Source organism: Pithys albifrons, chromosome 13 (assembly GCF_047495875.1).
Source record: "Pithys albifrons albifrons isolate INPA30051 chromosome 13, PitAlb_v1, whole genome shotgun sequence".
Taxonomy (NCBI): Eukaryota; Metazoa; Chordata; class Aves; order Passeriformes; family Thamnophilidae; genus Pithys; species Pithys albifrons.
Window position 1 is genome coordinate 19,819,990 of NC_092470.1, and position 13,095 is coordinate 19,833,084.

General features: G+C 45.7%; 1 protein-coding gene across 1 annotated transcript in view; it reads left to right on the plus strand.

Moving 5' to 3' along the window:
• Positions 1-13,095, plus strand: part of MAP2K1 (mitogen-activated protein kinase kinase 1) — a 35,327-nt gene that overhangs the window by 7,043 nt on the left and 15,189 nt on the right. Inside the window, exon 2 of the mRNA XM_071568886.1 lies at positions 11,139-11,349. Within this exon, the coding sequence (XP_071424987.1) occupies positions 11,139-11,349 (211 nt within the window). The remainder of the gene's footprint in view (positions 1-11,138; positions 11,350-13,095) is intronic.

A 13,095-nucleotide genomic window follows, 5' to 3' on the forward strand; every position in this document is an offset into this window, starting at 1 on the left:
AAAGGAAGAAAAAAGAAAAGGTAGAAAAAAATAATAAAATAAAAGGAAGAAAAAAGGAAGAAAAATAAATAATCAAATAAAAGGAAGGAAAAAGAACAGGAAGAAAAATAAATAATAAAATGAAAGGAAGAAAAATAAATAATAAAATAAAAGGAAGAAAAAAGAAAAGGTAGAAAAAAATAATAAAATAAAAGGAAGAAAAAAGGAAGAAAAATAAATAATCAAATAAAAGGAAGGAAAAAGAACAGGAAGAAAAATAAATAATAAAATGAAAGGAAGAAAAATAAATAATAAAATAAAAGGAAGAAAAAAGAAAAGGTAGAAAAAAATAATAAAATAAAAGGAAGAAAAAAGGAAGAAAAATAAATAATCAAATAAAAGGAAGGAAAAAGAACAGGAAGAAAAATAAATAATAAAATGAAAGGGAGAAAAATAAATAATAAAATAAAAGGAAGAAAAAAGGAAGAAAAATAAATAATCAAATAAAAGGAAGGAAAAAGAACAGGAAGAAAAATAAATAATAAAATGAAAGGAAGAAAAATAAATAATCAAATAAAAGGAAGGAAAAAGAACAGGAAGAAAAATAAATAATAAAATGAAAGGAAGAAAAATAAATAATCAAATAAAAGGAAGGAAAAAGAACAGGAAGAAAAATAAATAATAAAATGAAAGGAAGAAAAATAAATAATCAAATAAAAGGAAGGACAAAGAAAAGGAAGAAAAATAAATAATAAAATGAAAGGAAGGAAAAAGAAAAGGAAGAAAAACAAATAATAAAATGAAAGGAAGAAAAATAAATAATAAAATGAAAGGAAGGAAAAAGGAAAAGGAAGAAAAATAAATAATGAAATGAAAGGAAGGAAAAAGGAAAAGGAAGAAAAATAAATAATGAAATGAAAGGAAGGAAAAAGGAAAAGGAAGAAAAATAAATGATAAAATAAAAGGAAGGACCTCTGAGTGGTCACTTTTCTTGGCTGTGACTTAACAAGAAAAGAAATATTTCCAGAGTTGTTGGTTTTAATGGTTACTGGGTCACTTCTGCCTTCCTTCAGGGGTTTTTTCTTTTCTGTTCTTTTTCCCCCTGTGGAATTCCTTGGATTTGAGGGGAGCTCTGTGCCTGTGTGCAGAGTTCTGGAGGATTAAACCCTGGAATTTTGTGACTGGTCTGCCCAGGTTGCAGTTACATTCAGTATGTGCATGGAATTACTGCAAGCTTGTAAAAATTCTTTTAAAAAAATTAGAAACTTTTTTTAATCCCCTAGTAATGAAGGATTACCCAAACTTCCAAATACAAGTGGTATGAGAGATATTTTAGATTAAAATATACTCATGCTCAGCTTTCTCCTTTACTGTGCATGAGCCTTCACTGAATTAAAAACAGCTTTTTGATGTTACTGAAGTAAATTAATAGAACACGTGGCCTGTTCTAATGAAATAATGAAAAGTCAGAGCCTGCAGCACTTCACTGACTTCTTATATTATTTCTGTGCTGGAAAAAATTGCAGTTGTACACCCCTGGTACAGGAATTAATGCAAGTGGCACATTGACCTGTGCTGCTTTAGGCAGGTTTTAATTGACAATTATGGATGTAGGAAAGATTTTATGCCATTTAATACAGTCTTGTTGTGTTCTGACAGTCATATTTAAGCATAATTATAGTAAAGGAGGAATCATTTACTGGAGTTGGTCTCTTCTCCCAGGCACTCAGCAATAGGACAAGGGGGCACGATGGGCTCAAGCTCTGCCAGGGGAAATTGAAGTTGGAGATCAGAAAAAAATTCTTCACAGAGAGAGTGCTCAGGGATTGGAATGGGCTGCCCAGAGAGGGGGTGGATTCCCCATCCCTGGAGGTTTTTCAGCTGAGCTTGGCCGTGGCATTGAGTGCCATGATCTGGTAAAGGGACTGGAGTTGGCCCAAGGGTTGGACTTGATGATCTTGGAGGTCTTTTCCAACCCAACTGAGAAGAGAAGAGCAACGAGGGTGGAGAAGGGACTGGAGCACAAGTGCTGTGGGGAGAGGCTGAGGGAGCAGGGAGTGTTCAGCCTGGAGAAGAGGAGGCTCAGAGGTGACCTCAGCACTGTCTGGAACTGCCTGACAGGAGGTTGGACCCAGGGGGGTTGGGCTCTTCTCCCACACAACCAGCAATGGCACAAGAGGGCACGGCCTTAAGCTGTGCCAGGGCAGGTTTGGGTTGGATCTTGGGAGGGAATTCTTTGCAGAGAGAGTGCTCAGGCATTGGAATGGGCTGCCCAGAGAGGGGGTGGATTCCCCATCCCTGGAGGTTTTTCAACTGAGCTTGGCCGTGGCACTGAGTGCCATGATCTGGTAAAGGGACTGGAGTTGGACCAAGGGTTGGACTTGGTGATCTCAGAGGTCTCTTCCAACCCAAGTGAGAAGAGCAACGAGGCTGGAGAAGGGACTGGAGCACAAGTGCTGTGGGGAGAGGCTGAGGGAGCTGGGGGTGTTTAGCCTGGAGAAGAGGAGGCTCAGAGGTGACCTCAGCACTGTCTGGAACTGCCTGAAGGGAAGTTCTGGCCAGGTGGGGGTTGGTCTCTTCTCCCAGGCACTCAGCAATAGGACAAGGGGGCACGATGGGCTCAAGCTCTGCCAGGGGAAATTGAAGTTTGAGAGCAGAAAAAAACTCTTTCCAGAGAGAGTGCTCAGGGATTGGAATGGGCTGCCCAGAGAGGGGGTGGATTCCCCATCCCTGGAGGTTTTTCAGCTGAGCTTGGCCGTGGCACTGAGTGCCATGATCTGGTAAAGGGACTGGAGTTGGACCAAGAGTTGGACTTGATGACCTCGGAGGGCTTTTCCAACCCAATCCATTCTGTGATTCTATGGATGTGGCACTGAGTGAGAATCCACATCTTGATCCAACCCCACTGTGATCACCAGCCCAGGGCACTCAGTGCCCTGGGCTGGTGATCACAGTAGGGTTGGATCAAGGGTTGGACTTGCTGATCTCGGAGGTCTCTTCCAACCCAGATCATTCCATGACTCTGTGATAAAACTGGGTGTAAAAATAGAGCTTGGTGAGGGAAGTGCAGCTGCAATCACAGCCCCAGCAGCTTGGCTGGTCCCTGCACAGTCAGAGGGGTGATTGCACAAGGGGGTTGTGCAAGATGTTGATATTTGTTGTATGTGTTACATAGTCACAGAATCCCAGACCATTCTGAGTTGGAAGGACCCCCAAGGATCATCGAGTCCAACCCTTAAGTCAGTGGCCCACACAGGGGATTGAACCCACGACCTTGGCATCATTTCAGCCAAGTTTTAACCAACTGAGCTAATCTCAGATCCTGCTTCTTGTGCCCAATCCTGTCCCCTCCTCCTGTGCTGGGGCTCCTGCAGCTGCTGGTCCAGCCCTGGCTCTCCCTGACCTGGAGGGGGATGCTCAGGACCCCCAGAGATGCTCAGGTGGGTTTGGGGAGCTCTGTCCTCCAGTGCTGTGTCTCCTGCAGCTGCTGGTCCAGCCCCTGACCCTGAAGGGGATGCTCAGGACCCCCAGAGATGCTCAGGTGTGTTTAGGGAGCTCTGTCCTCCTGTGCTGTGGCTCCTGCAGCTGCTGGTCCAGCCCCTGACCCCGAGGGGGATGCTCAGGACCCCCAGAGGAGCTCAGGTGGAATTTGGGAGCTCTGTCTTCCTGTGCTGTGGCTCCTGCAGCTGCTGGTCCAGCCCCTGACCCCGAGGGGGATGCTCAGGACCCCCAGAGGAGCTCAGGTGGGATTTGGGAGCTCTGTCCTCCTGTGCTCTCTGCAGCATTGCTGAATTCAGCCAGGGAAATAATCCTTCTGAAATGTGCAGTGGTTTTAGTTAATTTTGAATGGATTACTTGGGAATTAATGGCTTGGGGCAGGACAGGGCACCTCCTTTGGCTGGAGCCTTTGCAGGATTAAGGGGCTGCACATTCCCAGCCTGAGAGACACTCTGAGAAATGTTGAAATTCAGTAATTACAGCCATTTCTGAGCAGCACATCTTCTAATTGAATGGTCTCAAGTCTTTGTCTCAAGAGGAACAAACTACCTGTGAGAGCTTCCAGTGTTATCTGTAGCCAGAAAAAGGGATTCAGGGGGCCCAGGGAAAGCCAACATGAAGCTGAATTATTTATTGGTCTAACAGCAGTGCTGCTGCTGTTTATCTGGGAGGAGGGTTTGTGCTTCAGCACTCATTTAAAGAAGCAAACATGAAAATTGTGGGGAATTACATGAGACAAGGAATACACCAGGCAGTTATTAGAGTGAACTTTGACTAAATAACATATACAGGAGGAGCATTCTGACATTACCTGAGGAAGGGGTTTTCTGTGTCAGAAACCTTTCAGTCAGACCTTTAGGTAGGTTGGTCCCTTTCAATTATAAAGTTCTAAATTTTTCAGTAAAAAAGCTCCTCGACTTTTTGCCTGTTACTTTTTTTCCCAGCTGCCTTTGTTGTCCCCCCTTGCCCTGGGCTGTATAAAGTGTGCACATCCCACTGCCAGAACACAAAAAGGCCTCTTGGAGGGAGCAATATTTGCTGGCAACATTCTTTTCCAGCTGGCTGGATTTTTGGGGATCAGGTTCTTTCCTCCAAAGATTTTTTAATTTCTTTAATTTTTTTTTTTTTTAGGGGAAGCAATAGATTTCTTTTTGTGAGCACTTACATGTTGCTAGAAATGAGTCCTCAGCTGCTTCCAGCTTTGATACGTGCTCAGGGTTACTCAGACCAAATCTTGATTACATTTGGAACAAAGGCAGGGGCTTCCTGCCAGTTGGTGCCCTCGGGAGCTGCACGACTGGGAAAGGCTAATTCAGTGCTCAGCATCTCCTGGCAAACATCTGTGGAGGAGCTCCTGTCATGCTGAGTGTGGTCTGAGCACAGGGAGAGGCCATTCCAGCAGGAGTTGTCCCTCCTGGATCCCCTGATCCTCCCCCTGGATTCCCTCTCCCCACAGGAAGCACCAAGTGCTGGCCAGGACTGGGCAACAGATGCAAAAGGAGTCAGGATGGAAGCAGATCATTTTCCTTTGCATCCTGAGAACTGGGATGGAGATATTCCAGCAGTGTGGGATTCTTTGGATGAACAAGTGTCTGCTTAAAAATCTCCTTAAGGCGTTTGAAACCAAACTGTTCAAACTTCCTGGCAAATCTTCTCTGTGCCTTGCAGGGTTTGTGCAACTCAGCATTGTTCTGTGCCTTTCCAGAACTTTTCTCAGTGTGGTGGGAAGATGAGTCAGCAGATTGCAGAATACATTATTCTGGGAAAAAATGTTCTGTGTGGATATAGATGTGCCTTTATATGTGGGTATTTCTGCGTGGATTGGGACAGTGTTGAGTAAAAGGGATTCATTTCTGCCACCCAAATGTTCTGTGCCATCAACCCATCCTTTTAAAACACAGGCAGGGATCTCAGCCACCCATCCCTGGCTTTCTCAGAATCCCAGTTATGGGGATTTTTTGGGTTTTCTTTTGCACATTCTGGCAGTTCCTTTCCCAGTCCCTGGGGTGGCTCTGGATGGACTTTGTGCTGCTGTGCTGGAGCTCAGCCTGGAGGAGTCTCAGATCTGATCCTGGCCTTGTAAACTGAGCCTGTAACTTCATCTTTTTATTATTGTCCTGTCTCTCAAGGGCTGTGTAACTACCACAGGAGGGAGTTGGGCAGATCCTGTTACCATTGCTGCTGCATGTGTTTATCCAGTAAATTGAATTCCTGGTTCAGAGGCATCGAGTGATGGAAATGCAGGAATTGGGTAAACATGTTTTGTCAGCTGATAATCAGCATTTATAGTTCTGTGTCTCCTCAATTCCTGGTAAGTTCATTATTCAGTCCATAAGGAAATGTTAATTGAAAAATGGTTCTTTATCCTGCTGATGTGCAGTGCTGGCTGGGAGAAATCAGTGGTGGAAAACTTGGATTTCTGTGTCTGGAGATTTGGCTCTGAATTTCTTAACTTTACATGACAGAGTTGCTTCGTGGCAAACTCTGAATGCTGCACTAAGTTGTGAGGAAACCTTTTAACCCAGACAGACCCCCCACTCCCCTGCATTGTTTAGCACAGAGCTCAGTGTGCCAAGGGATCCTGAGGCTTTTTTATGCCCCCAGGATAAAGAAAATTCCAAGGGATGGCTGGGAACAGCTGCAGAAACGTGGTGGGAAGAGGCACCCGGGGCATGGAGCTGATCCTGTGCCACTGTCTGTGCTGGGGGCTGTGACTGCTCCCTGCTGAGCTGTCTCCAATCCACAGGTGTTGGCTCAGCTGAGGGGAAACAGTCCAAAATATTTCATGGGGTAGTGGTTGGACCAAAGGAAAAGAGAGGGAGGCCTAAAGCAAAGATCCCTCCCCAACAGCTCAGCCTGGAAGGAGTTTTTGAAGTTAAGGTGTCCTGTTGGTTGGAGACTCAACAGGAGACTTACAAAGAAGACTATTTTTCTTTTGTAAAATAGGTGCCTTCCAGCTTTAGGAAAAGGAGGATTTTCCTTGAGTCAGGCCAGCAGGATGCTCTGTGGGACAGAGCAATGCTTTCCTGATAGTCATGATTTGCATGCCTGTTACTGAGAAATGGATTTTAATCAAGAGTCTGACTCTTCCTGGGTAGTTTGCACTCTGTGCCCTGCTGTGTCTGTGCACTGTGGAAGTGGATGGTGTGTTGAATCCTAGGAAAAAATTCCTTACTCTGAGGGTGGGCAGGCCCTGGCACAGGTGCCCAGAGCAGCTGTGGCTGCCCCATCCCTGGGAGTGTCCAAGGCCAGGCTGGACAGGGCTTGGAGCAACCTGGGACAGTGGAAGGTGTCCCTGCCCATGGCAGGGGTGGAATGGGATGAGCTTTGAGGTCCTTCCAACCCCAACCAGTCTGGGATTCTGTGATGTTCAGATGTTAAAATTCCTGCTGGAAGTGAGCAGATGTCTTGGGCAGTCATATTCCCACCTAAGTGCAAGGGCAGCTTATAAAGAACCTCTAACATGTTGCCAGGGTTGTAAATAAACAGCTGAAAAACAGTGTCTTGCCAAACCAGACTCCTTTGGGTTTGCAGGGAATTTGGATCTCTTGGAGGTGTTTTAACTGCAAGTGTTATGAGGCTGCACTGGAGTTATCCCAGACAGACACCTGTGCACTAAGCCATGAGACTTCTGGAACTCTGTTTATCTCCCATCTTCCTCTGTGAACTGTTCTTGGTTAAAGGAAAAGTTTCATAAGAAGTTGTCTTGTTGCCTGGGCTTGGCACAGTCACTCAGCATAGTAGTCTGTGTTCTCCAAACCACAGAATGCCTTCATGTTCCTAATGCTTAATTTCAGCTCCCTGATTGAGCTTGTTCATGGAAATTATGTAGTGAACTGCCTACTTTCTTCTCTAAATTGACAGCTGTGTGGGCTTGGGGAAAGTATTACTGTCAGTGTTCTGGAAAACAACCCCCGAGCTGTATCCCCATGCGGCAGGAGATCTGAAAGTGAAAGCACTTCTTGATGCTTTCACTCACTGCTAATTGTTCAGCTGGCAACACTGATAGTAATGGCTTTGAGCAGATATTTGACAAATTGCTGTGAAAAACTGTCAAATTTCCCCCCTCCCCTCTGCATTTTTTTCTTCTCTCTCTGAACTAGGCTTTGGAGTTGAGTTACAGCTGAGCTGTAGCCTTTGGGGTTGTGTGATTAACTTACCACTAATGTGAATTTAAAAAACAAACTCACAGGGATTTGGAGTGTTAGTATGAATAAAGGATTTATTTTCTGGGGTTTGTTATGCTGTTATGTACTAGCAGACTAAAGGCAGCATTTCTCTTCTCATTACTGGTTAAAAGAGAGCAAGTCAGCTCTAAAATGTTGAAACATCTGCTCCAGGAGTGTTTTCCTCAGGGCTGAGGTGGCTTGTCCCCAAAATCAGGAACTGAGAGAGCTGTTCATGCCATTTGCCCACGTGAGAGCTGCCTGCACAGTGTTCCTCCTCCCTGCCCAGCCTGCAATGGGAAATTCAGGTGTTCTCATTCCCCCCAAGTCCCTGCTGTGTGTGTGTGATGTGCACATTCTCAGGGGTTGGAAATCATGGGGGGGTTGGTGTTTAAAAAGAAAGTCTGACAAAATCTACAATCAGCCTTAAAGGGAGCAGTAGGATGGGCTCAGAAAGGGGTGGTGTTTGTGGATGTAACTGTGCACCTCTGGGAGGAGAGAACAGGCTGAGAGCAGGACTCCCTCGAGGGGTTGTTGAGCACTTGCTGCTGCCTCTTGTTGTTGCCACCCAGGATTCTTTTCCTCAAGAATCACAGAACCATAGAATGGATTGGGTTGGAAAAGACCTCCGAGATCATCAAGTCCAACCCTTGATCCAACCCCACTGTGATCACCAGCCCAGGGCACGGAGTGCCCTGGGCTGGTGATCACAGTGGGGTTGGATCAAGACGTGGTGGATTCTCACTCAGTGCCACATCCATTGGATTGGAAAAGCCCTCTGAGATCATCAAGTCCAACCCTTGGTCCAACTCCAGTCCCTTTACCAGATCATGGCACTCAGTGCCACGGCCAAGCTCAGTTGAAAAACCTCCAGGGATGGGGAATCCACCCCCTCTCTGGGCAGCCCATTCCAATCCCTGAGCACTCTCTCTGCAAAGAATTTCTTTCTGATCTCCAACTTCAATTTCCCCTGGCAGAGCTTGAGCCCATCGTGCCCCCTTGTCCTATTGCTGAGTGCCTGGGAGAAGAGACCAACCCCCACCTGGCCAGAACTTCCCTTCAGGTAGTTATAAAGCATCCACTTTTGGCCACTGTCACAAGATGAGGTGCTGGAGGTCTCTGGGGGGTCTCACAAGGTGAGGTGCTGGGGGCAGGTCAGACTATAATATAAAGATCCCACATGAATTTTTCCATGCAGGTGAGTGTGCAGAGCTCCTGGATCCCACCCTGCTTGTCCTTGGCCAGCCCTGCTCACCTGCCCAGAGTGGCTGCAGGAGGGCTGGGTGGGCTCCCCTGGGGTCTCAGATGGACAGGGATGGGGGTGAGGTTTCTGTGCACACCCCAGGGGTTGTGCTGGGCAGGGATGGTGTGTCTGTGTGCTCTGCTGTGTCCTTTGGACTTGGCAGGTGAGGGAAGTGCCACGGCACAGTCAGCACTTCTTGGGCACAGAGAGAAGGAGGAGATGTTGACTTAGCAGGCAGGAGCCTCCCTGGTTGGGTGTGGGTGGAGAAAATTCCTCCTCCAGGGCACCTGGTACTGCTGCTGCCCTTGGAGCAGGGAGGGGAACAACCAGCTCCCCCAGAGGCTTGCCTTGAGAGGGTGTTATTTTAATTTCCTATTTAGTGTGGCAGAGAAGGATCTTGCAGCCCCTGTGTCTGAAGACACTGCACCTTCTGCAGAGCTGTAGCAACATGTTGCTGCCCTTCTGCCACTGAGAGAGGGCATATTTACTGATGGTGTTCCCAGAGATTACACTGAGTCCTTCCTGGGTGGGGAGAACAGCCCTGAGCTGCCTCCCTGTGGCTTAGTCCCTCTGGTCACACTGGGAGAGCTGGAGCCCATCCCAGTGCAGCATGTTTGGGGTGTGCTTGGCTTTCCAACCAGGAGCAATAAATGAAATGGGGACCTATTGCTGTGCCTGGCACAGGGAAACCCTGAGCTGAGCTGCTCATCTCCTGCTTTGATGGATCTCTGGCAAAGCCTCAGTGCCTTGACAGTGAAAAACACAACTCCAGGACTGCAGCAGGTAATGGGGATGAATTCTAATAGGAATCTTTGTCTCAGAATAAAAGTTTTATATAAGATTAAGTGACTCCCAGTGCTCCTTCTGGAGCACACAGAGTGTGCTGCTGCTTTGAGCTGCCACACCAGAACTGGGGCTGTTTGAGCAGCTTTGCCACCCCAGAGCTGGGTCTCAGACTGGTTTGAGCAGCTTTGCCCACTTTCATTGGCCCAGGGGAGTGTTTTGGGAAAATTGTCCCTGGTCCTCTTTGCTTGGACTTATAAATGTCAGATGAACCCACTGGACAGAATTCCCCTTCCCATCAGGGGTCTCTTTCTGTTTCCTCTTCTCTGCTCTTTTGAGGGAAGATGTTTTCCTGCCTGGAAGTGCAGCTCTCTGGGGTTTTGGAGGGTTTTTATCCATCATTCTGTCTTTCAGTGGAGTTTGGGTCTTACTTCTCCTTGTTCATGGGAATCAGCCTGACCAGCACCTCACTTGGTGTCCCTTTGCACAACGTGGTTTGAAGTTAATGTTGTATGAAGTGATAAATAGAAATACTTTTCTTCCTTGCTGGTGAAATTTAATTTTTTTTTTTGATGGAAAGTAGTTTCTGCTCCGAAGTGGATTTTTTCCCTCAAGTTTTTCATCCTAACAACACTATTCCCTGGTAATGTTACATTAATTTTGGGAAGCAGAACAAGTATTTGCTGTTAAACATTTACTCTTGCAGCAACTTATTGTTGCAGTTGGAAGCAGGAAACTTTAAAAGAGCTTTTAGGTTGTCATACTGGAATGAAGTGTTTCCATGGGAACTGAAGTTATTAAAATCTTCCTGGAAAACTGAACTTGTGCCTGCAGTCCCAAATTTAACTACTGTTTAAAAGTTTTGTATTTCTATTTTGTATTGCTTATTGTGTTAAAACTGAGTTTCTGCAGATGTGCCCTAAAAAAAAAAGGAAAAATAAGCTTAAAACTTAAAATGAGCAAAAGACTTTCATATTTCCAGTGACTGTGTTTTTAATGAGTGTGTTTGGCTGTGCTTGATGACTTTTTACTGATGCCTAAAGAAGAAGCTTCTGAATGAGTTTTTAGTTATGTAGTTCTGTGAAAATCAGTGGATAGAACTTACCAAACTCTGTGGGAAATGCCAACACAGCCTTGAGAACACAGGACTGAAAACAGCTGTGATTCAGGAGCTCAGAGCAGAAATGCACAGTCATTGAGGCACTTTGGAGGGAGTGAGACTCCACATGGGTTTGGGCAGAACCTCAGGGGTGGGGAAATTGGGTGCCCTCTGTTTGTCACTGCTTTATGTGCAATAAACTCCTGTTTGCTTGAACCAGAGTTGCAGTGACACCCCTCATGGTGGTGACCACAGGTCCTCAACAGCATCTTGAGGTGCAAAAATGTGGATTTAACATCTGACCTGAGTGCTGCCTTCCTGCTGGGTAAGCTCAGCCTGGTAACTGTGCTGTGCTCTCTCTCTGGGGCAGGACCAACCTGGAAGCCCTCCAGAAGAAGCTGGAGGAGCTGGAGCTGGATGAGCAGCAGCGCAAGCGGCTCGAGGCGTTCCTGACCCAGAAACAGAAGGTGGGAGAGCTCAAGGATGATGACTTTGAGAAGATCAGTGAGCTGGGAGCAGGCAATGGTGGTGTGGTCTTCAAAGTGTCCCACAAGCCTTCTGGGCTCATCATGGCAAGAAAGGTGAGGGCCTCAAAACAGCAGCGTGGGGTGGTGTTGGGTGAGAGGCTGACTCTGAAATACAGGGACTTCAGTTAGAGGAAAATAACCAGAAAATAACCATTTGATAACCATTTAATGCCAGCTTTCAGAGAAGTTCACATGTTTCCAAAAGTAGGAAAGGTGGCACTGCCTTATCCTGCATAAACTTCCCAGTTTTTCAGAAATAGTGTGTGCAGTCAGTTCATTCAATCTAATAAACAGGCCATCCCCTCCCATGGAAATCCAAAATATTTGTTCCCATTGTGGTTCTCTCTGGGCCAGAACCAGGATGTTGGATCCCTGATTTCCAGGAAGAGAACTCTGCAGTGTCAGGAGTTGTCATCCCCTTAATCAGGATGTGTTAGTAATGAAAGGACAGGCATTTGCCCCTCCTGCCCCTGTTCCCCCAAGCAGAATATCTAAAAGAAGTTACTGGAAATTATAAATTAGGGAAAAGTGACATTATTCTGTATTCTGGGCAGTAAGTTCAGAGAAATGGAAAAAGATATCCCCTGTCTTAAGAGCTTCCTTCACAGGCACAGACTAGAAAAGGGCTTCTGGGTGATGCTGGAGAAAAGGGAACTCAAAGAACTGGGAATGAGGGAATGTTTTGGAGTCAGTGACACCTCCTGGGCTGCAGTTCCATCAAACTCAACAAAACTGGGAATGAGGGAATGTTTTGGAGTCAGTGACATCTCCTGGGCTGCAGTTCCATCAAACTCAACAAAACTGGGAATGAGGGAATGCTTTGGAGTCAGTGACATCTCCTGGGCTGCAGTTCCATCAAACTCAACAAAACTGGGAATGAGGGAATGCTTTGGAGTCAGTGACATCTCCTGGGCTGCAGTTCCATCATGGGCTGCAGTTTTCTGGGCAGGAAGGGATTTGTCCTCGTGGTGAGAGTATTTTCCAGTGGTTCAGCTTCCTGCTGTACAACCTGGGGCTGTTGTGACCTGGGTTGGAGGAGAACTGAGATTTATTTTTATTAACTGAAATAGCTTCATGTTTTAATTCTCACTTTGTTTGTGTGAGGAGCTTTCACCTCCTCTCAGTATCTCTGGGAACAGAGTGCAGTGCCAAGGACAAAGCACAGGTCACTCATCCCAGGTCCCACTGCCATCCTACACTGAGAACTTCCTTTTTTCCAGTAGTTAAAGCCTTCAGGAGTTTCTTTTTGAAGAAGGGCAGACTGTCCTCCAGACAAACTAAAGGAAAATGTGCATCTGCTGACTTTTAGAATAAACCATACTCAGGACAGTTTGGAGAGAAGCAAAGAAAAATGCCCAATTCTGAGGTGTGAGAATCACAAAATATACGAGTCACTGAGGTTTTCTTGAACTGAATCAATTTAATTGATTTCTTTTTCCACCTGCTGTGGGTTTAACAGGAAATTTTGCCCAAATTCATTAATATTTGATGGCACTGGTTGCTGAATTGCAGTTCTCTTTCATATATTAAGTAAAATTTCATTTCTATAACAGCTCTTAATCTTTCACTAAAGAAATACACTTCTTATGTTGTGTGAGATGAACAGTTTGGTGGAACAAAGTACTGGGGAGTTTTTAGCTGAGAGTTCAGTTCATTCCTTCCACTAATGCTTTACACACACCTGTACAGGTTTTTACAGCTATTTTATATAACTATACAGGTATTTTTCAGGAGCTGCTTCTGAGTCAGTGCATCTTTTGCACATTTCCTTAAGGAACAAAAAGATACAGAAGTATTTTG